Below are 25,887 nucleotides of genomic sequence, written 5' to 3' on the forward strand. Positions count from 1 at the left end.
GAAAGGCAGAAGTGTGGAACAGGATTCATGCAGCTGACATGTAGAAGTTGGTACACAGCTTAGCTTGTTGAGTTTTATCATCAAGAGTTACTTATGTGACTCAAAATAAACTCAACAAGTCACCTAGGGGCTTGTGTACTCGGTAAAATTTCAACCAAATATAATTCACATCACTGATAAATGGTGTACAACTCAATCCATTAAAGCCAATTTCAACTACTTAAAAATTGCCACATGAATCCACTTCCACCAATTCCCTCTGTGTGCAGTCATCTCTGCAGTTAACTCATAAGCAGTCATGTCATTTTTCCCCACTCACCACAGGTATTTTGGCCTTCCCTCTGTCCTAAAATCACCAGTTTGCACCATATCATCCCTCACTAATGCGTTCATTGATCTTCAATGCAAGATGGTATAACCATCTTACTCCTTGGATCATTTATTTTTCTGATTCTTTTTTCCTAAAGCGTCACTTTCCTTTGAGCCATTCCATAAATTTCATCCTCTAGTTTTCATGGAATGCATCTAACACGGCACTCCTCAGCAGCTGAGATAAGAGAAGGTTCAAAAACTCATCCCAACTCGGTGTCTCGATCAGGTACAGACGTCCGAGATCTCAAGGTCGCGCCAAGATCTCGGTGAGTTAGTGTATTATTTTGTTTTTGTTGTAATTTGGGTTAAGGGTAATATTTCTGTACTAGGGGTATTACCGTATTATAGTCCTTGTACTCATTCCAGAATATTCTCTCATCAATTATAAATAAGAGAAGGCTGTGAACATTAATTCACAAGCCATTCACTCACGTTTTCCCACATGGTATCAGAGCTGGGATCCACATCGGGATTCCAACCCTAATGCAACAACCCCAGAAACCCATCACATCTCTCTCCCCCTTCTCTTTCTCGTTTTTCTAGCCAACGCCACCAGCGCCTCCACCTCTCTCTCTCTCTCTCTCTCGCGGCTTCTCTTCCCTAGCCGCAAGCACCACCAGCCAGCACCACCTCCGCCAGCACCGCCGTCCGCCTCCGTCAGCACCTCCTGCCGCCTCCAACATGATTGCTGGCTTCACCTGCTAGCGCTTCTCGCAAGCCCTTTTTTTCCGCCGGCAATATCTGCCTGCGTTTTTTTGGTTGCTGCCGTCCCTACCTGTTGACGGCCCTTTCCTTCTCCCCTTGGTAGTGAGTTGACTCCCATCAAGGGCTCTTCTTTGGTAATTGGTATGTGTTAAATCCTTTGCCAAGGATTTTTTGATTGAAGATTTCTTGGGAACCAAGTTGTGCAAGTTGAATTGTTTTGTTGTGCAAGTTGAATTGTTTTGTGGGCATCTTCTTCTTTACCAGTGAATATGGACTCTGAATTTTCTACCGCCTCCATGGGCACTAATGGGATCACCTCTCGTGACTTCCTCCCTGCTAGTCCCATCAAATTAAATGGGACAAACTATCTTATGTGGTCATGCTCTTGCTTTATAGCCATTGGTTCCCGTGGTCTCTCTGGCTATATTACAGGAACGGTTACAATGCCTGTTGAGACTGGTCCTACCCAAGATAAATGGATGACATCCAATTTGTGTGTGATGTCTTATCTCATTAACTCTATGGATCCCGAGATTGCTAGTGGTTACCTTCTCCTTGACACTGCTTGTCAAGATCTGGAAAACTGCCAAGGATAAATATTCTAAAGTGGGTAATACTGCCCAATGTTATGAACTCTGTCAAAAGATTCATTCAACTAAGCAATAGGAACTCTCTCTTTCACAGTATTACTCCAAATTGAGAGGTATATGGCAACAACTTGATTTTTATGGGCCATTTACTACTGTTTGTGATGTGGATGCTACTGCTTTCAAGAAGTGGGAAGGTCTGCATGTTTTTGACTTCCTTGTTGGTCTCAATATGGAGTATGACCGTATCTTAATGCATGCTTTAAATAGAGAGCCTTTCCCTACACTGAAACAGGCCTATGCCATTGTCCAATCTGAGGAAGGACGTCGTACGATTATGGTTCATCCTGCTCCTCAGGAAAGATCAGCTTTATACAGTGGACCTCCATTGCCATCTCATGGAACTCCTTCTCGCCCTGCCAGTGATTGGCTACTACTGATCGTCTCCCTTTGAAGTGTGATTTTGTGGCAAGGAACGAAATACTAGGGACTGCTGCTGGAAACTCCATGGGAATCCCACTGACACTAGAGGCTGTGGGCAAGGTCGTTCTACTTTCATGGCACACCAGACTTCATCTGAGGAAACCACTACCGATCAGCCTCTTTCCCTTTAATCAGCACCTGCGTCAACTTATGAGTTATGACACGTCTGGATACTTCTTCAATTTCCACTCCCTGTCAGGATCTCCTACTTCCACTCCATCCTCATCCACATCAGGTAATTCTTGTAGTCATTTTACCTCAGTCATGTCCAATTCTTGGACTATTGACTCAGGTGCTACAGATCACATGACAGGTTCACCTTCTCAATTTTTGAATTTTTCTCCTAATTCTGGTTCCCATAGACTGGTATGGCACTACCAAAGCACTGGACCGTAAGTGCGAATTGTTGATGGTTCTCATTCCTCCGTCTCTGGGAAGGGCACCATCATGTGTACTCCTTTAAATCTTTCTTCAGTTTTACATGTCCCTAAATTTACTACTAATTTATTATCCATCAGTAGTCTTACCCGTGATCTCAATTGCAAAGTAACTTTCTTTCCTACTCACTGTGTTTTTCAGGACTTGAAAACAAATCATACGATTGCATGTGGTAAGGTGGTTGGTAGGCTCCATATGCTGGATAATACCTCTAATGTAAGGTTAAATCACGAATGATCTAACCTCAGGCAGGATCTTAATCTCAATCAATAAACTTCAGATTTAAGGGAACAAATCAAAAAATAAAACAGGGATAAAAGAGAAGATAGAGGGATAGAAGGGAAATGGGGATAGAGGGCTATCTCAGCCATGGGCCTCTCACCCTCAACTCTCTCGATTGATCTCTCAGTCTTTCTCAGGACAATGGTTTGCAAAAGCAAGCTTCATTTGTTTCATTCATTCTATTCTTTCAAAAACTTACAATAAGGGCTCTATATATAGTGAGGGCTTAGCCAAGAGAATAGTAGTAGATACTTGCTGAGAAGCTACTTAGAAGCTACTGATGAGAAGCTTAGAAGCTACTGATGAAAAGTTGTTATTGAGAAGCTGCTTAGAAGCTGTTGATGAGAAGTTGTCGCTGAGAAACTGCTTAGAAGCTGCTGATGGGAAGCTGCTGATGGGAAGCTGCCAATGGAATGGCTTGATGAAGACAAATTGGCTGGTCCAATTCTGTCCCAAAGTTAGGGACTGGTTAGGGCTCGAGCTGACTGGTCTTGGCTTGTCTGGATCTTCTTCCTTTGTATGTCAGCTCATGCATGGGGTTGGGATCTACATCAACTTTCCCCCTCTTAGAAAAAATTCGACATCAAATTTTATAGAATGTTAAGGTGATTTTAGTATGGTGCACATCCATCTTCAATCCGTAGAAAAATTTGAATGATTCCTTGGATGTACGAATGTAGTCATTGAGGCAAGGACGTCGCTCTTCAAGGTACTTCAAGGGGATGACAAACTCCATGTGTGCCACTTCAACGTCTTTGATGTGTCCACGGGGTCTTCTTCTAGTTCGTCTTCTACCATTGTATTCTTGACCTCTACAACAATTTGATGGCTGAGCTTCTCAACCACGATCTCAACCACTGGTGCAGCTTGATCTACTTGAATTTTGTTAGCTATATGTTCTTGAATTTCTTCAACACAGACCGTCTTAGTAGAATCTTCCGTTGCTAAAACTTCAATCACAGTCGCTGCCACTTGCTTTTGAGTTGATATGTTCGGCGTTCCCTATGGCTGTACCGTCGATGTTGTCACCTTTGGTTGTAACCCTTTTAGAATAAAACAATGGTACAGATGGTGTCAATTAGGTAGGACACACATGTTGTTTTTAGGTTCAATCCAACCTTGTCGCTCGTCCAACCAATCACAACCTACTGCAATAAAGCTCTTTGGAGATGGTACCGGCTGACACCAAGCACCGTCATAGTATGAGGAACACTCAAATTCAACAAAGACTTGACTTGTAGGCATGATGCAAATCTCTCCTGTCTGAGACAACATATCCACCAGAAATTGTGAAATAATGTTGTCACGTCGCCTCTCATCAACACATAATATGGTTGTGCTCCCATTGGGTAGACGAACTCGGGTCCTGAAAATGAAGGGAGGTGGATCTATCAAGGCTTGGTTGGAGCTTCCCTCTTCCATATCTCTGATACCAATTTAATGTCAGGTTAAATCACGAATGATCTAACCCCAGGCAGGATCTTGATCACAATCAATAAACTTCAGATTTAAGGGAACAAATCAGAAAATAAAACAGAAGATAAAAGAGAAGATAGAGGGATAGAAAGGTAATGGGGATAGAGGGTTGTCTCAGACGTGGGCCTCTCACCCTCAACTCTCTCGGTTGATCTCTTAGCCTTTCTCAGGACAATGGTTTGCAAAAGCAAGCTTCATTTGTTTCATTCATTCTATTCTTTCAAAAACTTACAATAAGGCCTCTATATATAATGAGGGCTTAGCCAAGAGAATAGTAGTAGATACTTGCTGAGAAGCTACTTAGAAGCTGCTGATGAGAAGTTGCTGCTCAGAAGCTGCTTAGAAGTTGCTGATGAGAAGCTGCTGATGAGAAGCTGCTAAGGGAATGGCTTGATGAAGACAAATTGGCTGGTCCAATTCTGTCCCAAAGTTAGGGACTGGTTAGGGCTCGAGCTGCTGGTCTTGGCTGGTCTGGATCTTCTGCCTTTGTATGTCAGCTCATGCATGGGGTTGGGATCTACATCAACCTCTCCTTCTACTGCTTCGACTTCCCAGACTTCTGATTCTGCCCTGGTGGAACTCCATCGGAGGCACCGTCAGCTAAGTCACCCTCCTTTGCATGTTTTAGTTACTTTATTTCCCAGTTTAGTTAAAAGTTGTAATTCTCCTACTATTACTTGTGATGCTTGCATTTTTGCGAAACAAACTTGTGCTGTTTATCCCATTTCTGATAATAGAAGTTTGCAACCTTTTAGTTTAATTCATTCTGATGTGTGGGGCCCTACCCGCTGTGTTTCTTCTTCTGGATTTCGATGGTTTGTTACATTCATTGATTGCTTCAGTCATACCACCTGGGTTTATCTTATGCACCAAAAAAAAAGATGTTTGCTCTTGTTTCAAATTATTTCATAAAATGATTGAAACTCAATTTGATGCCCATGTGAAAATTTTGCACTCTAATAATGGAAAAGAATATATAAAATCTTCATTTCAGACCTATCTTTCTTCCCATGGGATTATTCACCAAACTTCCTGTGTTGATACTCCTGCCAAGAATGGTGTGGCTGAAAGGAAGAACCGCCATCTCTTGGAGGTTGCTCGATCCCTTATGTTTACGATGGTTGTTCCTCCCCATTTTTGGGGTGATGCTATTCTTTCTGCTGCCTATCTCATTAACAGGCTTCCCTCTCATGTCCTTAATGCCCGTTGTCCTCTTGATGTCCTTTTGCGTTCTTCTTCTTTTATTGTTCCCCCTAAAGTTTTTCGATGTGTTGTTTTTTCTCATAATCCCCATGTCCATGGTAAATTTGATCCTAAGGGTCTTCGTTGTATTTTCTTGAGATATTCTGCTACTCAAAAGGGTTATAAATGCTATCATCCCCTACCTGCAAGTTATTCGTTACCATGGATGTCATCTTTTGGAAATTTGAGGCTTATTTTCCCACCGCTAATCCTCTTCAGGGGGAGTCTCTTAGTGAAGAGGAATTGATTGCTCCATTGGATGTGTATACTCCTGCAATAGAAGATACATCCATTTGAACTTGAGGATGGTATAATAAGGCAAGAACAGGAACAAACTACAATCCAGGGGGAGAAGACTTTGCAAATCTTCACTAGGGGACATCGAGGAGTTTGGAATAAAAAGACCACTACAACCACTAAATCACCTAAATTGGAAGAACCGGATTCGAGTCCTTCTCCTGGTAAGCCTATTTCTGATCCTAGTCTTGATCTTCCCATTGCTATTCGTAAGCCAAAGAGGATGTGTACTCAACATCTCATTTCTAATGTTGTGTCATACAGTTCTCTTTCCCCTTCCTTTTATACCTTTGTTTCTTCTTTAGCCTCTATTTCTATTCCTAACACCTGACAGGAGGCTATAGCTCAGTCAAAGTAGAAAGAAGCTATGCATGAAGAAATGAAGGCCCTGGGAAAGAATCAGACTTGGGAAATGGTGTCTCTTCCATATGGGAAGAAACCTGTAGGCTGCAAGTGGGTTTTTACTGTAAAACAAAAGGCTGATGTATCGGCTGAGAGATTTAAGGCTAGGTTGGTTGCCAGAGGCTTTACCCAGACTTAAAGGATGGACTATCAGGAGACCTTCACCCCAGTTGCAAAAATGAATACTGTAAGGATGATCATTTCGTGTGCTATTAACCTTGGTTGGGATCTTCAACAACTTGACGTCAAGAATGCCTTCCTCAATTGAGACTTAGAGAGGAAGAAGTGTACATGGAGATTCCTCCTAGTTTTGCTACTTCAGAGACCATTTGAAGAAGGCTCTATATGGTTTAAAACAATCACCTAGAGCATGGTTTGGGCATTTCCATAGAGCTATGGTGTCTATTGGGTACAAACAGAGTAATGCAGACCATACCCTATTTGTCAAGAAGGTCGGGCAGCACAGCACTGTTCTGATCGTTTATGTTGATGACATAGTAATTACTGGAAGTGATAATGAAGAAATTAGTAAACTCAAGAAATATTTGGGCACTGAGTTTGAGGTCAAAGATTTAGGGAAGCTTCGGTATTTTCTTGGGATAGAGGTTACTCATTCAACAAAAGGCATCTCTCTTTCACAAAGAAAGTATACTCTTGATTTATTGATTGACACTGGCATGTTAGAGTGTAAACCAACCGATACCCTTTTGGAACCAAATACCCATCTAAAAAATAAGGAGGGCGAACCTGTTGATAAAGGTGGTTATCAAAGGTTGGTGGGATGTTTGATATACTTATCCCACACGCGACCAGATATAGCCTTTGTCGCAAGTGTTGTCAGTCAGTATATGCATGACCCTCATACTTCCCATCTTTAGGCTGCCTATAGGATTTTGCGTTATCTGAAGTCTTCTCCTAGCAAGGGTATTCTCTTTACACCTCATCAACATCTTCAAGTTGAAGGCTTGAAGCCTTTACTGATGCCGATTGGGCAGGGTGTCCAGATGATAGACGATCCACTGCAGGATATTGCACCTTTGTTGGTGGTAACTTGGTCACTTGGAGGAACAAAAAGCAAACAGTTGTGGCCCAGTCTAGTGCTGAAGTTGAATTTAGGGCCATGGCCCATGGAATTTGTGAACTTCTCTGGCTCCAAGGTCTCCTCCGTGATTTGCATGTTCAGGTTACTCTTCCCATGCGCCTCTATTGTGACAGTAAATCAACTAATAGCATCACTAACAACCCAGTCCAACATGATCGTACCAAACATGTTGAGATTGATCGCCATTTCATTAAGGAAAAGCTGGAGCAGGGCATTATTTGTGTTCCTTTTGTTCAGTCAAGTGAGCAGTTAGCCGATATTTTTACTAAAGGACCTCTTGTAAGGAACTTTGGTTCAATAGTTAGCAAGTTGGGCATGTTTGATATTTATGCACCAACTTGAGGGGGAGTGTTGTAATTTGGGTTCAAGGGAAGTATTTATGTACTAGGGGTATTATTGCCTTTGTACTCATTCCAGAATGTCCTCTCATCAATTATAAGTAAGAGAGGGCTGTGAACATTAATTCACAAGGCATTCACTCACGTTTTCCCACTGTTTCGGTATGATGTTTCAGTGGGTAAATGGTCATAGTTGGTTCCAAAACTTTAAGGGAAGCTTGTTTTAGGCTTAATATACATATTTAAATCTTCAAATTGTAAAATAAAAGCCCCCAATTTGGTGTTTTGGATTTGCACCCTTGGTTGGCAGTAATCATTATAAGAGAACATTCTCGCATCCCTCCTTATTTATGGTAGAAATAACAAACACATAAACTAGCTGTAGCTCAAATAAGGTGTTTGAGATGAGCGGAAAGGATGTGATGTATTATGATTTACGAATCATAAAATCCATATAACACTTGACCTATGATTTCATCCTAACAGAAAACACAATTCAAAATGGAGGCCACCTCAAATGAAAGAGGGGCTTGCACGTTTGGAAAGAGAATAAAAAGAGAAACATGAATAAGATGCATTACAGGAGAAGGACAAAACCTTTTTGATGACCTGCAAAGGATCTAAGTCACATTCAGAGGCACCAATATCATTTTGAGCCTGCCTCGGGGAAAGTGATAATTCTTCCATAAATGCATAATTGATTTTCCCATTGGACAACAAAGGCAATGAGTCAATGCATAAATAACGGCTAGGAATCATTACAGTAGCTAACTTTTTGGTCAACCAACTTCCAATTGAAGATCTCAATCCTTCACGGTCTTCAGCCTTTTTTTCCAGTACTATATAGGCTACAAGGTATGTAGGCTTTCCAGCATCTTTGTGATATATCACAGCAGCATCAATCACATTAGGATGCTCCCTCAAAGTATTTTCTATCTCCTCCAAAGCAACACGCTGTCCATTGACTTTTATGGTACGGTCTTTCCTCCCCAGATAAACCAAATCCCCACTTGGAAGCTGTTTAGCAAAATCGCCAGTCCTAAAGTATATTTGAGTTGCAGAGTTCTTGAAGGGAGAACAATTACAAACAGTTTCTTCAGGCAACTTTACATAGTCCAAAGATGTAATAGTAGGATTACAGAAGTATCCAATAGAAATGCAGTGACCACCAACATATATTTCTCCTTCACTGGATGCATTTGGTTTTCCAACAAGCACTACGTCACAGTTAGATATTGGTATCCCAATTGGCACAGTGCTCAGCTCCTCAGTTTCCAAGACCATCGATAATCTTTTGCAATCAAAATATGTACAGTCACCGGATACCTGAAATTGGAATAATTTATTTTATTAATATTGCATGTTATCAAGATGCAAAACAAGGGTATACAGTACCAAAACAAGGGAAAAATAAGGATTTAAATCACGACGAACGCAAACATATAATTGTCAATGTTCTTAAAGACAATAAATTAGTACCAAGTTCATTAATAAAAAGATAGGATAAAAGCCATAAACCGAAGCATGTAATAGACAAATGAATAATGTAAAAGAGAGATTAAAAGGCATATGAATAGGCAGGATGAAATTCCTTACTTCTCCCACCCCCCCCCCCCCCCCACCCTCCTCTTCTTCTAGTTGACAAGTAGAAGTAAAGTAAGGTTGAGACTGTGAGAGAATTAAACAGATCAACAGGGGCACCTGCAGCAACAAGACTGCAGAAACAGCAATGGCAAAGACTAAAATAAAGCACGGTTTAAAGTTTGGGTTAAATTTGGGCTAGGTTTTAGTATAGGTTTGGGATGAGCTTTAGTTTTTGGGATTTATTGTTGTAATGGCTGAAATATAAAGCCCAAAAGTGGGGTTTTAAGAGAGGGGGTGGACAACGTAGGAGATCTTAATTCTGTTTCTATAAACAAGTAATGTAACTAACCCCCCTCCGCACGATTTGGAATTGAATGGATAAGTTTTAATTGTTTGTTGTTGCTTAGATGGCAGCACTCACCCTCTTCTCTTGGTTTGGTAATGGATTTTCTGTCTCCCTCTTATTATTCTCTCCTTCCTCCCCACCCTACGGTTACTCTCTCATTACTTCTTTTTTCTTCTCATTATTCCTCTCATTATTTGTCTCTCCTTCTTATCCCCCACAGTAGGAAGTTTTCTCACTTTCTCTTTTATTGATTTGTTCAAATCCTATTTTTAGGGAGACTTTAAATCTTCCCTCTCACGTATTCTCTACTATTTTCCCACTCTTGTCTTGTATCTTAGTTCGAGTTGGTTATTTCGCAGAGCAAATCCAGAATTTAAGATATTAAATTCTGTTATTATTCCTCACTATTTCTGAACCATTAGATCTAGTCTAGATTCAGCTGTCCCTAGGAGCTTCACCTCGGCCAACCTGGTGCTGATTCCCAAGAAAAACAACCCAGAGGTAATGGCTGATCTCCGGCCCATTAGTCTGCAATTTTTCTTATAAGATTATTGCCAAGATCTTTGTCTCCAGGCTGGCAGGTTTACTTCCCACTCTGGTGGCAGAGGAGTAGGGTGCTTTTGTGCAAGGCAGGTGTATCCATGATAATATTTCCATTGTTCATGAGGTTGCTCAAGACTTGAACAAGAAGGCTCGAGGGGGTAATGTGATCCTAAAACTGGATATGGCGAAAGCCTATGACTGATTAGAGTGGAAATTCCTTTGGCTTGTCCTCTCCAGGTTTGGATTTAGTGAGGCCTGGATCGCCTTAATCAGAAAGACCGTGGAGAACTGTTGGTTCTCTATAGTAATGGGAGGCAGACAGTCCGGTTTCTTCAAGTCTACCAAGGGGGTTAGATAGAGGGACCCCTATCTCCTGCCCTCTTTATTTTGGCTGAGGAGGTGAGGAGTAGGGGCTTAAAGAACCTTTTCATGGAGAGGCATGCATCTTATTACAAGCTGCCAAGGGGGATGTCCGGGGATCTCACACTGCCTGTTCACTGATGACACCATCATCTTCACCAGGGGTCTGAAGAGTTTGCTTAAGCAAGTAATGGGGTTTATTAGCAGGTATGAAGGATTCTCGGGGCAGCTGGTCAATAGACAGAAAAGCTGCTTTGTTTTGGGAGACAAGGTCTCCATGGCTAGAGCCCACATGGTAGGGATGGTGACGGGGTTCACTAGGAAGTGGCTGCCAATTACCAACTTGGGGGCCCCGCTTCACTCTGGAAGGCTCAAGATTTGTTTCTTTGACGATCTTGTGGAAAAAATAAGAAACAAAGTGGCAGGCTGGAAGGGACGGTTCCTATCCTCTGGGGGACGTGTTATGCTCTTGAAACACATCCTATCTTCTATTCCCATCCATGTTCTTGCAACGCTGGACCCGCCAAAGACAGTCACTCAAAGGTTATATAGGATTTTTGCAGATTTCCTGTGGGGAAACTCGGAGTGGGGAAAACATAGGCACTGGGTGTGTTGGAGGAAGGTCTGTAGGCCTCTTGATGAAGGAGGGCTGGGGATCAAACTCCTGGAGGATGTTGGTATTTCACTCAGGCTCAAAGGTCTGTGGAGGGTCCTATCTGATCAATCTTTATGGAGCACGTTCTTCAGGGCTAAATTCTTTAGAAACCTTCATGTTTCTCTGGCTGATTTACATGGCACTGGATCAAAATCTTGGCGTAATGCTCTGGCCTTTAAGGGGATCTTGATGGATAGGTCTTGGTGTTTGCTTGGCTTTGGCAATGTCTCATTCTGGCTTGATAACTGGACAGGGGCTGGCCCTCTTATGGATTATGTTGACAATGGCCTTCAGATAGATACGGAGTTGAGTGTGAAAGATGCGTTGGGGGCAGACGGCGCATGGAGGTAGGACATTTTAGATCTCATCGATTCAACTGCAATTAGAGATCACATCTCGTATGGAGGGTTCGCTCTTTCTGATAGAAAGGATGTTCTGGTGTGGTCCCCCGCTAGTGATGGTTCCTTTTCAACCAAGTCGGCCTGGAACGAGGTTCAGAGCATTGCACTAGTGATCCCCTATGCGAAGTGGGTATGGAATCAAGTTGTTCTGTTGAAAGTGGCTTTCTTCTCTTGGCAGCTCCTCAATGGTAAAATCCCCACGGACGAGACATTGATGTCGATCGGCATACCCCTGGCATCTAAATGTACTTGTTGTGGGAGTCCACGGAGAGAGACGACTGACCACTGTCTGATGTATGGAGGCACAGCTTCTAAGGTGTGGGGTTACTTCACTCGTCTATTTGACATTCCTTCCATTGCAAAAGATGTCAGAAGTCGAATCTCTCTTTGGCAGAATTCGGCTAGCTATTGCAGCCTCAGCGCTTATATCACAGGAGTCCTGCCTTCATTGATTGTTTGGGAGTTATGGAAGGAGAGGAACAATAAAAGGCATGGAGAAAGTAGACGCACCGCTGGCTCAATAGTTCAAAGAATAAAAGTTGGGTGAAAGAAATAAAGCTACCCTCAAGGGTGGGTCGGATAGAGTCCTTAAGGGACAGGCTAATACTACAGTGTTTTGGCCTCGTGCCTCCATCACCCAAGCTGAAATGCCCTCTTCCAGTTTATTGGTGCCCACCATTTGGCTCTGTAAAGCTTAATGTGGACGGTGCTAGCAGGGGTAATCCAGGCTATGGAGGAGGTGGAGGGGTCATTAGAGACCCGGATGGAATGGCCTTGGCAGCCTTCTCTAATTTTTATGGTGTCTGCACTAATTCGGTTGCCGAACTCCGGGCCTTGAGGGATGGTTTGATCATATGCTAGGATCTGGGGCTCCTTGATGTAGTGGTTAACTCGGATTCAGCTTCTACTGTCAGAATGGTTAGCCAGAAGAGGTGTAACCTCTGGAAAGGTTGGTATTGGTTCCAAGAAATCTTGGCTTTGGTTTCGTCTACCCAGGCTTGTGTTTCCTTTGCGTTTCGGGAAAGTAACAAGGCGGCTGATTGGTTAGCCAATCACACTTGTGATTCCAGGACTTCAACTACATTCCAGCAAGGCTGCATGCCTCTGGGTGCTTTTCAGGTTATTCTTCGGGAGGACAAGGCGGGCCTGCCTGTTCTAAGAAATTGATCTTTGTGGCTGTCCTCTTTGTTCGGGTGTGGTATAGCTCTTGAGAGTCCATGAGTGTTTTGCATAGTTCGAGAACTCGTGAGATCTCGCCGAGTTTCACGGTTATTGGAAAAGCTGAGACGAGACTTCCTGCGAGTCTCAAAAGTGCAATATCTCTGTGAGATCTCGGATCTCGGTTTGGATCTCGGTCTCAATCCATTTTTTTAACCCACCTACCACTTAAATACCTTACCTAACTCGATAAAACTCGACATATCTCGACGAGATCTCGGATCTCGGGTTGACCCAAAGTTGAGGCTTCGAGTTGGAAAAGAAAAAATGCACCAACTCAGCGAGATCTCACAGCCGAGTTGGTACCAAGACCCGAGTTTTAGTACCTTGGTGTTTTGCTCCTTAGGATGGGGTAAGGCGCCGTGTCCTCCCGGTGTATGCTCTTATTCTTTTATTGGTTTTAAATAAAAATCTAGGAGCTGGCTCGGGTCCCAGGTAAGTTCGGGTTAAAAAAAAAAAAAAAACCAAAAGAAAAAAACATAGTTATCAAGGTATCACCTAGGCGTTAACTAGATCATATCAATCGTTAGCACAAGAAAGAGCCTAGGCGATAAGGCACCCTCCTAGGTGTGCATTAATGACTATATGTAATATAGCAATGATAATTTTATATAATTATATTTATATGCAAAGTAGAAGCCATACCAATGCAATATGATATAATTATGCTAGTAATGACCAAGTATGAGAAAACCAACAAATAATAAACAAAGCATAGGATATAATATAAACAATATTCATCAAAAAACAAAGCAATAAACATAAACCCGTGAAGCGTCAACAAGGCGTGATGTTGCCTTGGACCCAAGAAAGAGCCTGGATGTCTAGGCAGCACCTAGGCAACGCCTTGACAACTATGAGTAACATTATAATGTCAAATATAAAAAAAACAAAAATTCTAGGGAGCATTTTTTTTAATCCAGTAAAGCAGATGGCATGACCTTTACAAACAACCAAAATTGAAAGTGGAAACAGCATGGTGATCATTTGAAATAAAACTACAAATAAATAATGTTGAAATTGCTGGCTACTAACCTCTGTGCTTCCATACAAGTTCAGGATAGAAGTCTCTGGCAAGAGCTTGCGAAGCATATTATACAAAGATATAGGTAGAATTTCTCCACTAAGAACTAACAGTTTTAAGGACCTTTGAATCCGCATATCCTGGGGGCTCTCAATAGCAGGAAGAATCAGTCTTATCAGTGATGGAACAATAGTAAGCCTTGAAACACAATACACCTGCAAAACGAAAAGGACAAATTTTTATTATAGAACACTATATGAGTGGAAATTTTCAAATCTCGAATTTGGTACCAGATGCAGTGATAGATCAGTTTGGGAGGAAGGTCACATTTCTGAAGCACAGTTGTCAAGGCGTCACCTAAGCGCCACCTAGGCGCCTTGCTTGTGTTGCCTTGATGTCCAAACCCCATCCAATGCCTTAGGTCACCTAGACACCGTGACAACTATGTTTGGAAGTAATGGACATCTTGAGAAAGAGGGGAGCTCAGTTGAATTTGGAGTGCCTTAGCTAACTACTTCATGTCTATGCTTGCTACACTGGCATCAGTTCCTTGAAAGAAAGTCTATTTAGAATGATGGATAGCTAAGAGGAACGTCATCTCCTTCATTAGAAACGGTTCTGTAGGCCTGAGAAGATTAAAATGATAGGCATATGCTGTTGTGGAGCTTCAGGAAGAAAAGGATCATCTTTGAAGATGAGTTGTTGATAATATGTACAATAACAAACCTAGTGTTAAGAAAGTGTCAAGTTTTTTTGCAGCTAAGGGATCCTAAGAACTTTGGCCAAATTCAATGTATCTAGCTACAGAGTCTAGAGTGGTCAGATCAGTGTTGCAACTTGCAAGTATCAGTCAAGTTGAGATAGCTCTAGAATGCATAAATTCCCCTCTCCAGATGCTCACATCAAACAAAGAGGGATAGGTGGTTTTGTGACTTCGGTGATTAGAGTTTTCAAAACATTTGGAAAATTTTATAGAATCATTCCCCAACATTTTTCTTTCTTCTGCTTTCCATTTTTGTGAAATTGAACCACTCAGGTTGATTAGTAGCTATGGAAATCGATGGGGTGCAAGTGACTAAGTGGCAAGCTTGAACCCTACCATTTCAGTAAGTTTATTTCCTTTGCATAATAATATCCTAGGTGTTCTATCCTTCAGCATGAGGGTCTCAGGTGCCCCCACATCTTCAAGAAGCCCTTTTTTTTGTGAATTCTGACAGTAGATCATCTTACATCGAGAATTACGCGAGCACAATTCAAAGATTGTTAATCATTCGTTGGTGGATTGTCCCCTGGTGAAAATTGGTCTGGTCATGGTACTAAAACTCGGAACTTGACCCGAACTCGACCCTGGGAAAAACCGAGTTGTCTCGAGATATCTCGAGATTTCGGTCGAGTTGGTGCATTTTTTTTTTTCAACTTGAAACCTGGTTTCGGTGGGTTTTAGACCTAGTTTGGGTTTGAAACTTGGTACTCAGCCTATTTTAGGTCATTTAAACACAATGGCACTACCAGATTTTGCAAAAACAAAGTCCAAATAGGAGTTTCACTTCGGACCCTAGGTTTGTAGGCAACACCGTACTAAAATACCCTACTCTACACATAATTTAGTAATAAAAAGCAATCAAAACATTCAATTAATGTAAAACAACTTAAATAAGCATTAGAAATATTAAAGTGATGCATCAAACTGTTTAACGATGTTACAACTATCATCACATAAAATTTGATTGAATCACAACAGCTCACAGCCTTCACAGGGGAAGAAATGAGGGTCTCGATAGAACTCGATCGAAATATCTCGAGTTCTTTCGAGTTATGGTACTTTTAAACGATAAGATGGGTCAAGATTTGGGTCGACCCAAGATCTCGACCAGGGATCTCGAGTCACCCGAGATCCCGACCGAGATAATGCACTTTTAGAACTCATATTACGTCTCGTCTCGACCCCTTGGAAAACCGAGATCTCGGTTGAGTTCTCACGAGTTCTCGTTCTATGGGTCTGGTTCATAACCCGGTTCGGTTTACTTGTAGGTTTGGTTCTGTGTAACTATGTCTAGGTTGATTTTGCACAATAAGTCCACACACATAATGATAGCAGTTCAATAAGTCCATACACATCCTCTCCTTCTCTGTCGTCCCTGGTCAAATGCCGATACCCCCTAAGGTCTCCACCTCTCCTTCCCCTCCCTCTCCCTCACCCTGTTACACCCCCATTCCTGAACCACGGGGAATGCAACCAGAGCATACCAATACGCTCCCAAACTGCCAAGATCACAGATGCAGTATACAGGACTAACTCATACACACGACCACAGAATATCAAAACAGGTTAAAATAATAATATCAGAGTTTACAGAATCTACGTGATAACTTATATAATGCTTATTTAAGTTACCCACCCAATACAGATCATTCCAATCAGGACCTATGTATTACCTACTGTATAAATAATACATCTATCATGAAAGGAATCAAAAGAATACACTTGCAAAAGGAATAATCAAGTGTATCAAACGATAGCCACCGGCCATAAATCACTGTCCCGCCAAGGAACACACATCACAGCAGCACTCCGGTCCATGCTCCACAATCTCCGGAGTCCACCAATCAACGTAACCAGCCTCAGGAGTTTTGTACTCCACGCCACCCTGCTCGAATGTACCTGCATCATCTAAAAATATGTTTCCTCGAGGAGTGAGCTCCAACTGAGCCCAATGAGTGGTTAAACCACACAAGCAAGCACAATAATAATGAATGGGGTTGACTGCAAACCGTATATGATGGACGGATACCAAGGTGTCCCATACCACCAAGGTAGGCCGTACATCACATACAATTTACAATCATGCTACATGAATGAATGATAATGTATAGTTTTATTGTTATCCACCTAACAACACAACTAAGTCAGGTATAGTACTATAGCAACACCTTAGGCAGCATCCCCGACATCGGTACCATAAACGGATGGTATACCGGCGATGACAAACCCGGAGACCTACGCAAACCCCCAAGTCAAATCCCGACCTGGCGTTCGGCCCGAAATACGGTCGGTGCCCGAACTTCTCGGGTGGGTATACCCGAATAATGGTCGAAACCCACGGATTTGACCGACACCTAACCCCCTGTCGGTAAGGGTCATAGTCTGGGTAAACATTTATCCTAGCCAAGATTCACCTATTGTATGAGCGAGGAGGTACGATGTGTATACTAGCGAGGCCCGATCCATAGATACCGAAATACGGTCGGCCGGCTATCCTCTCGCCTCTCTAGCCCATACGTACGCATACAAGTACGAGATGTGAATACCGAAGGCAGTCGGCCGGTCACCATCCCGTTTCTACCTAATGCAATGGACAACTCTAATGCAATTACAAGTACGGCAATCTCAAGCCCAGCACCCATCCTCAGTAAACTCCACTCTTCCCTCGGGTCCGCATTCCAAATGAGGATGAAATTGTGACTGCTATTCGCTCTCACAAGGTGAACCGTGCTCCTGGTCCTAATGGCTTTAGTATGGGCTTCTTTTTAGCTACTTAAGATATCATAAAGGAGGATCTTATCAAGCCCATCCGGAGTTTTTTCCTCAATCCCAGTCGGATCAAGGGGGTTAATCACACTTCTCTTGGTCTTATCCCGAAGAAGGAAGGTGCTTCAATGATGTCGGACTTCAGAGTTATACAAGTTTATTGCTAAAATCCTTGCCATCAGGCTTGAGGCTTTTATGGATCTTCTAGTCAGAGAAAAGCAATCGACCTTCATACCTTTAAACATAGTATAGTGTTAACATAAGATTACCTAGTTCTTAATCTTTTCTTATTAAGTTTTAAAGTTTTCTCTATACTTTGCATGTCTTCTACCTAATGTTATGCTAATGTATTATGGTTTTATCTAATTAATTTACTTAGATATATTACTAGGCTTCTTACCTTAGTACCTATTAGGTTTAATGGTCTTCTTTCAAGTTTTGTTGTTGTCCTAGATTATACTTAACTAATTTTCTTGTTAAAAATTGCAGCATTATCATAAATGGCTGTAGCTCAAGGCCGTGGGGGAACGGGTAGAGGTAGAGGTGGACGGGGAAGAGGTGCAGCTGCACCTCCCTCTGTATTCAACCCTAGATTCTTCCGGAATGTGGAAGATGAAGAGAGGTACGGTGTTTGGTTTATAGACCGAAAAGTGGAAGAAGAGCGGGATGTAGTCCTGGCTGACCTTACCCCATTCAAGGTCCAAGAGAGATTCGAGAACTTAGGGTGGTTATCTATGCTTCAACCGGAGAAGCATTGCTACCCTCGACTGGTTCGACTCTTTTTGAGCAATCTATCCTACCGGTATGAAGGAGAAGAGTTCATCATAAGTTCCTAAGTGAAAGACATGCCTATTACCTTCAATACTTCTCAATTGGCTGACAAATTGGAAATTTCCAATGAGGGAGAATGGAGGTATTGTACTCCAAGTGCAGACGCTTCAGAGTTTCTTGCTGATAGTGAGCAGGAATGGCTATACTCTATACTCACTGATGGAAAGTTCTATGACCGGGTGAAGTCCGAGTTAGACTTGCTCCCCTCAGCTCGGGTATTGTTGAGGATTTGTGGGCACAATGTTGTCCCAAAAGCAGGCCACCGCACAAGGCTATCCACTATGCAGATCCTTACTACCTATTGCCTCTACACAGGATATCAGATCTGCCTGCCATACACTATCATGCGTACTATGGCACACTTGCATGATAACCCGGGGCATGGGAACTTGTTATTTGGAAGACTGCTCACCAAAATCTTTCCTAGGTTTGGAGTTAACCTAAGGAATGAAGAACCTTCGACCAAGAAGATAGTGACCATCTGCCGGGTTACTTTGGTGAAGATGAGCATAGAGCTTCCACCCTTTTCTCCAGAGCTTGGTCATCCCGACTGCACTGATATGGTTCAGGCCATTGATGTAGAGGAGGCTGCAGAGAGAGAGCATGTAGGAGTACGCAGAGATCTACCCATACCTCCTCAGCCTACAGCATCTTTTGGTCATGCGGGTGCTTCTTCCTCTGCTGTCCCGCCTATTCCTACAGACTGTACGCCCTGGGAATAGCTCTTTAGCCGGTTCGAGGGCTTAGAGAGATCTATGGTACAGGGATTTGAGGGCATGAGGAGGGACTTCACTCATGTTAGCAACCGTGTTCAAGCAGTGGAGACTGAGTTGGGTCATGGAGATCCTTCTTCTCTGGGCAGGGACCACCACCACCACTACCACCACCACAGTAGCAGAGATGACATGCTTCTTAGTTTAGTTTTAACTTTCAGTTGTTTATTTATAGGATCTTGTACTTTTCTCGAAGTATGTAAGAAAAGTTGTAACCTGTTCAGCATTCGATGCTGAAATTTTGTAATTGACAACTCGATATATATATATAAAGTTTTTTATCTTTTATTTCACTTTTCTTTGAGTTTTACAATCAATTTTCTTTTAATTAGTAGTTTTTAGTTGAAATTTTTATTTCACCCTAAACTGGACTCACCTTCAGATCAATGAGTCCAAGAGCTGCTATACTATGAATTTGATTGCAAATAGGAGTAGAGCATGATTGCTCTGACACCACTTAAATCTCACACCCCGGCCCGGTTCATAAGGGCCAAGTGTGACTGGATGTCTCTGATATCCAACCAATCCCTAAGGATCACAAGTGCAGTACCCTATTTACAGCAATTATCACAATATAGAATTTAAACGCAGTGGAAGCAATTTAAATAATAGAAATAATGGCAATAATAGAGAAGGCTGAGTGTTAATGCATTTATATATATAAACAGAAGTTTGAGTTACATTGATAGATTCACACAGTAACCCAAGAACAAAAGGATACAAGATCTATATAAAGTTAGGTATACAAAAGTGTTTTACAAGCAAAAGAGGGGAGATAGCTTGGTCTGTCAGATACTAAGAGAATGCACAATCATTACACGAGCACGAGACATCGTGCTCCACATACAGCGGAGTATCAATTCCATGAGCAGTAGGAGGGTCCTGAACGGATGAAGCTCCCACAGATACAGCAGCAGCAGTAGAAGTATCATCTGAAAAATATAAGGATCCACAGGGGTGAGCTCCACTGAGCCCAGCAAGGGAAACACACAAGCATAAGCAGATAGTCCATGATAAATGACCTAAGTTAAGCATGCTCTTAACATGGATACTAGGTCTCATGAGGTATAAGTACTACTGTAGTAGATATGATAACCTCGGTCCCAGAAACACATAACCAGACAGCGTTCACCCGAGCAATACCATTCGACTACGGTGGAGATCCAGCAGCTCAGGCATTACACATCTGACGCTAACGAACCCCTAATGACTAACCCTACTGTTTATTCCCATTCCTGCAATATTCTTCGGATATGGGACAGTGAATGGCATTCCGGAATCATCCCTTCGGACCTACCACAAGTTATCCAACACCTCTCCCCTGTTGGTAAGGGCCGTAGTACTAGGTTCATGCCAATCCTAACCATATGCATTTATAATATGATGGCAATATGCATTCATAAGAATAATACAGTAAGTTGTCCCGTAACATCATCATAAACCAAGTAATTCCAAGATCAAATAATATGTGCAATGCAATATGAAGATGCAAGCTAATTCATGCACATCTAATGCAAATAAGTTTAAAGCTAATAAACTATATGAATAGAGTATAGAAATGATGCATGGTATGGTAGTCATAATAAAACAGAAATTAATAGCATAAACACACCAAATTAAACTCAAATTCCCTTACCTAAAGTTGGATGAGTATCCAAACTAAATCTGCTTTCAATCCCACAATAATAACTTTAATAAGTTGGCTTAACAGTCCTATATAATCATTAAATAATGTGTATTAGTTATGGTAGAAGTCTAGGTCAAAACCCCTAAGAATCAGATCAACAAAACACAGTAGAGGGGCACCCGGATTCAGGCTGCCAAAGGGGCCGGACGTCCCCCATGGTGCCTACAACTCCATCCGGCTGCCAGTTCAGAATTGGGGGTTTGGCTGGATTTGCATGGATCTTTACACGCATGTGCTCAATTAGATGGGAGAGTGTACAATTAAGGTGGGTATAGTGAATTGGGCCATTTAAACCCAAAAACATGTTCCAATTTGGGGATTTATCCAACATTATTACAAGGCTGCCTGGGTTGGCTGAATTGAGTTGTAAACTCAATGAAATGGAGAAGAAGGAAAGGAATTACACCTAAGACAGAACTGAAATTAAGTAACCTACCAGGAATTAGTATAGAGAAGCTAATGGCAGCCCCAATCCAGGCTTTAAGTGTGATCTTCAAGTTCCAAGCTCCCAATTGGACAGTAATGTCAAGCCCTAGGTCCCCTTCTCTCCTTCTTCTTTGCTGAAATCGGTTTTGGCGTCTTAGTTTGGTAAGAAATGAAAAGTAAGGATGAGAAATCCTTATATAGGAAGCCTCTACTGAGGCACGTTTGGTTTATTTGGGTAAAAATCAGTTTTGGGAATGTGTTTCTAAAATCTGATTTTAAATAGAAATATATAGCTAATTAGTTATAACTAAGTCATATAGGTGATGTCATATGACATAAGCGGGAACCCGGCTGGGGTAGACTATGGGCAGTTGGATTCCGCATTGGGATGTGGGTCCCACAAGGGTAAATTACCATTCTGCCCCTAATACATAATTTAAACAAATAAACTATATATAAACATATAGGAATAGAATAATACTTACAACTCAGTCTATGAAATGGAGAGTTTCTGCATGTGTGCATCCAAGCATGTCTAACACATGTAGCTCATATGCAGACAGCCTGCAGAATCCTCAGAGTCAAGAATGGCTTGCTGTGAGCCTATGATGACTCCCCGGAATCCTCCGTAGGTGAGTCAGAGAATTGATCTCCATCCTCCACTAATGCAGCCCACAGCATCGAGGCAACCATCGACACTGAACTAGAACCTGAAATCACACAAGTTCCAAGTTTAAATTTATAGTGGATTTCACCGTCTCTGACACATTTAGGTATGGCAGTGCAAGCATATATTTATTCAAAAGGAAAAATAAAGTATATTACAGATGATCCACCTATTGTTGATTCAAAGGACCCTACTACAGTCAAGACTCATGATGAGTGGATGCGTGAGAACTCAGTTGCTAAAATATGGTTATGGAACAATGTTGAACCTACAATTGCATCTAATGTGATGTTCCACACTCTTGCTAAGGATGTTTGGAATGATCTACGTGAAAGTTTTTCTCAAGAAAAGAATGTCTCCCGTATATATGATTTTTATGAGAAGCTTTTCACTTTTCAACAGGGAGATAAATCTTTGAATGAATATTTTGCAAGTTATAAGGGAATGATTGAAGAACTCCAAATACATCAGCCACTCACCACTAATTTGGATCAGTTAAAACAACGGATAGAATTTCATGTTGCAAAATTTTTCGCTGGATTACATCCTGACGACCAGTCTGTCAAAGGTTAACTACTCACAGGGGAGAAGGTTCCTTCTCTCAATGAAGCTTTTTCTCGCTTCAATCGGTTGGCCAATCCATCTATGTCTGATCCTCCTCCCAAAGAAAATTCACTAGGATGCTGCTTGCCGTGTGCTACGAAATCTAAAGGGTGCTCCTGGCAAGGGTCTTATTTATCGACCTAATCAGAATGCTAATCTGGTTGGGTTTTCTAATGCTGATTGCGCAAGCATTGATGATGATAGGCGGTCGACTACTGGATATTGTACCTTTGTAGGTGGTAATTTAGTCACTTGGAAAAGTAAGAAACAAACTACTAGTGCCCAGTCTAGTGCTGAAGCTGAGTATCGGGCGATGGCAAATACTGTAGCTGAGTTGATGTGGGTTAAATCATTGCTTCAGGAGTTGGGATTCCCTATCACTCAACCTATGAAGATGTTTTGTGATAATCCACCTGCTACTTACATTGCTAGCAATCCAGTATTTCATGAGAGGACAAAGCACATTGAAGTTGATTGTCATTTTGTTTATGATGCAGTTACGAAGAAGCTAGTTTCTACTCCATTTGTTTCCACCACTAATCAACTTGGTGATATGTTTACCAAGCCTCTGTTTGGACCTGCTTTCCTGAAAAATTGTTCCAAGTTGGATCTTGGTGATTTGTACGGTCCAGCTTGAGGGGGAGTGTTAAAGTATCGAGTGGTTTGAGAATCTCAATTAGGCTATTCCTAGTCCTAATCGAGATTCTCTATTTTGGGCATTTGTACTTAGATTAGGATTCTAAGTTTAGTCTTCCTTGTTATTCCTAATTTCATTATGATTCCTGATTGTAATAGGAGTTTAAATATAAAGGATTTTTAACAAATGCCCCCCTGAAAATGCCCATTTGTCCAAATGCCCCCTACAACTTTTCTAATTGCAAACTTCCCCCTACTTTCAAAATAGTGTAGCACTTTGGTCCAGTCCGTTAATTTGGGACGTTAGACGTTAGTTTCAGGGAATCTAATGATCAAAATGCCCCTTTGATAAAAACCCATCAAAATTAAATAATAAAATGACCAAATTGCCCTCATCTTCCCCAAATAGTTTAGGGTTTGAAACTGAAATTTTTTTCCCCAAATCGATTAGGGTTTGAACCTATCTGGAAAACAAAAGATCAAAACGGACTGGTAAAAAATTTTCCCTGAATTTGGAAAACCAAACCCTAAAATTAAGACCAAAGCACAAAATGATCTCCCAATTCATGAGCTTCCCATTTGTCAAAGCAGATTTAACTTGCTCAATCAGAAAGCAAGTACACAGACAAACAAATGAATGCTAGTTCCACACTGCCATAAGGGCCTTTGAAACAAAGAAAGTACTTTCAAAAGGAATAAATTCAGATTCGCTGGAGGGAAAAATTATAAAAACTAACCCTTGTAACAGGAAACAAATATCCTACACTTCGACCTGCATAAATCAAAGAGAGATTTCGCCAAAATTCTTTTGCAATTAGAGAGGAAAACAAGCAAATTCAGAACACGAAGGCATAAGGACGATGAACAGAGTAGGACCGGGCAAAAGAAGGGGACGGACAAACAACGATGTTACGTTAAAACTAGGGTTTGAGGAGGTTTTATGAATTACGACTTCTTATATCAATGGAGCCCAAGATCAATCCAGTAGGGCAAACCAGCAAGGCAACTATTCTTGTTTGTTTGGTTGCACCAAAAAAACCCTGCAACCCATCTCCCTTTCCCATTTTTTGAAACCCCATTCTTGATTTCACCATCATCCTTCCTTCGATCCTTCCATCTGATGGACCAACACAGATCGTGATGGAGCAGCCAAGCCCTACATCAGTTTGAAGTTCGACTTCACGAGTTCAGGACCGAGAGCTTCTATGGACTTCTCTGGAAGAACAATGGAAAGAAGGATTCAGGGAGCTTCACGATTTTCCTGCATCTTTTTTTGGATAATTTTCAGTTTCAAACCCTAAATTATTTGGGGAAGATGAGGGCAATTTGGCCATTTTATTATTTAATTTTGATGGGTTTTTATCAGAGGGGCATTTTGGTCATTAGATTCCCTGAAACTAACATCTAACATCCCAAATTAACGGACTGGACCAAAGTGCTACACTGTTTTGAAAGTAGGGGGGAGTTTACAATTAGAAAAGTTGTAGGGGGGCATTTGGACAAATGGGCATTTTCAGGGGAGGCATTTGTTAAAAACCCAAATATAAATAAAGCTCCCGGGGGACAGGAGAATGATCAATTCGATCATAGCTTTCTCTCCTGTCTCTCTTCTCCACTCTTCTTCTCCATCTCCTCTCTTCACATCTCTCTCGGTTCTGGTATTTTAGGGCTCTGCCCTGCTACAATTATTATTATTATGGTCAATAAAAGAACTGGATTCTTCATTCAGATAGAAGAGTCCACCCAACATTACCATTGTGTGACAGGATAAGTAATTTATAACATTTGACAGGTTTACATTTTTATACTATAGAAATTTGGTCTCACAAATCATAGAAAAACTGGAATAGAATAATCATTACTATATTTATAATTAATTGAAGAAGCTCAAATATATACCTTGAGAAAATCAATGATACAAAATGGATTTGTTTTTAATTCCTCAAAAGGAGGTACAACCAATGGGGCTCCAGTAAGAATAGCACTAAGAAATTCCTGCAGATGATCAATGAAGCTGACCGATGTCTTGAACAGCAAAATTTCCTCCCTATCCAAGGGAAACAATTCTTTCATCCACAAAAAACGATTAACAAGACCTGCCAAGGCACGAAGAATTAATAAAGTAAGTGCAGAAGAGAAATCAAAGTGGGGGAATGCCAATAGCATCAAGGAGGCCTGACTATATACTTCAAACTTTATTAAAGAAATGGTAATGAGTTATGAGGTATGAGATATTCAAAATGAAAGCAAGAAAATATGATGGTCACGAGAAAAAGAAGGAAAAAAAAAATACATTTAAGGCCAATAAACTAGAATACTAATTACAATTAGTAACAAAAACGTTTCGTAAACAATTTTTTTCAGGATATTGTATTTCTAGTGGAAAGCTTGTCATTTTCATAAAGGGCATCAAATCCATTGGTCAACATTATTGAGATGATGAGAGTTGATACACTAGGATGGTGTATTGATTCTAAAGCTACTTGCTACATATATTTGACAAGAATAAGGGAAAGTTTATGGAGTCAAGAAGCACTATACATCTATTCCTCCAATCTTAAGAACTTCTATGGAATGATATTCATTAGCATTGTGCCTAATTCTCTTTGTGTTACTTATGGATGAGTCGACTAGGTCAATACATGAGGAGATGCTGTCGATGTCCTCATCATCATCCCCACCAGCTTGAGACTCAGGTCATGCTGTTTGTGAATGAACACAGCCCTCTCAAGACGCCATACACTTTTCGACATCAGTACCCATCTGACTAGCTATCTCGAGGTTGGGTATACCCCCATCCCAATCCGTAACAAGGTCATCTTGATCCCTTACCCACTCATATAGGGGATCCTCCTCATCATTTGACTCCACCTGGAAAAT

The 25,887-nt window shown here is 41.4% G+C and overlaps 1 protein-coding gene across 3 annotated transcripts in view; it reads right to left on the reverse strand.

Annotated features, from left to right (window-relative positions):
• The window catches only part of LOC122647487 (putative acyl-activating enzyme 19), a 98,894-nt gene that overhangs the window by 58,442 nt on the left and 14,565 nt on the right, over positions 1 to 25,887 (reverse strand). For all 3 annotated transcript variants that reach the window (XR_006330906.1, XM_043840875.1, XM_043840874.1), the window contains exons 2-4: positions 24,907 to 25,103; positions 13,867 to 14,070; positions 8,322 to 9,050 (exon numbers count right to left, since the gene is read on the reverse strand). Coding sequence is in view for 2 of the 3 variants with exons in the window: in XM_043840875.1 (XP_043696810.1) it covers positions 8,322 to 9,050; positions 13,867 to 14,070; positions 24,907 to 25,103 (1,130 nt within the window). In the remaining variant the exon portion in view is untranslated. The remainder of the gene's footprint in view (positions 1 to 8,321; positions 9,051 to 13,866; positions 14,071 to 24,906; positions 25,104 to 25,887) is intronic.

The sequence above is a fragment of the Telopea speciosissima genome, unplaced genomic scaffold (assembly GCF_018873765.1).
Source record: "Telopea speciosissima isolate NSW1024214 ecotype Mountain lineage unplaced genomic scaffold, Tspe_v1 Tspe_v1.0063, whole genome shotgun sequence".
NCBI lineage: Eukaryota > Viridiplantae > Streptophyta > Magnoliopsida > Proteales > Proteaceae > Telopea > Telopea speciosissima.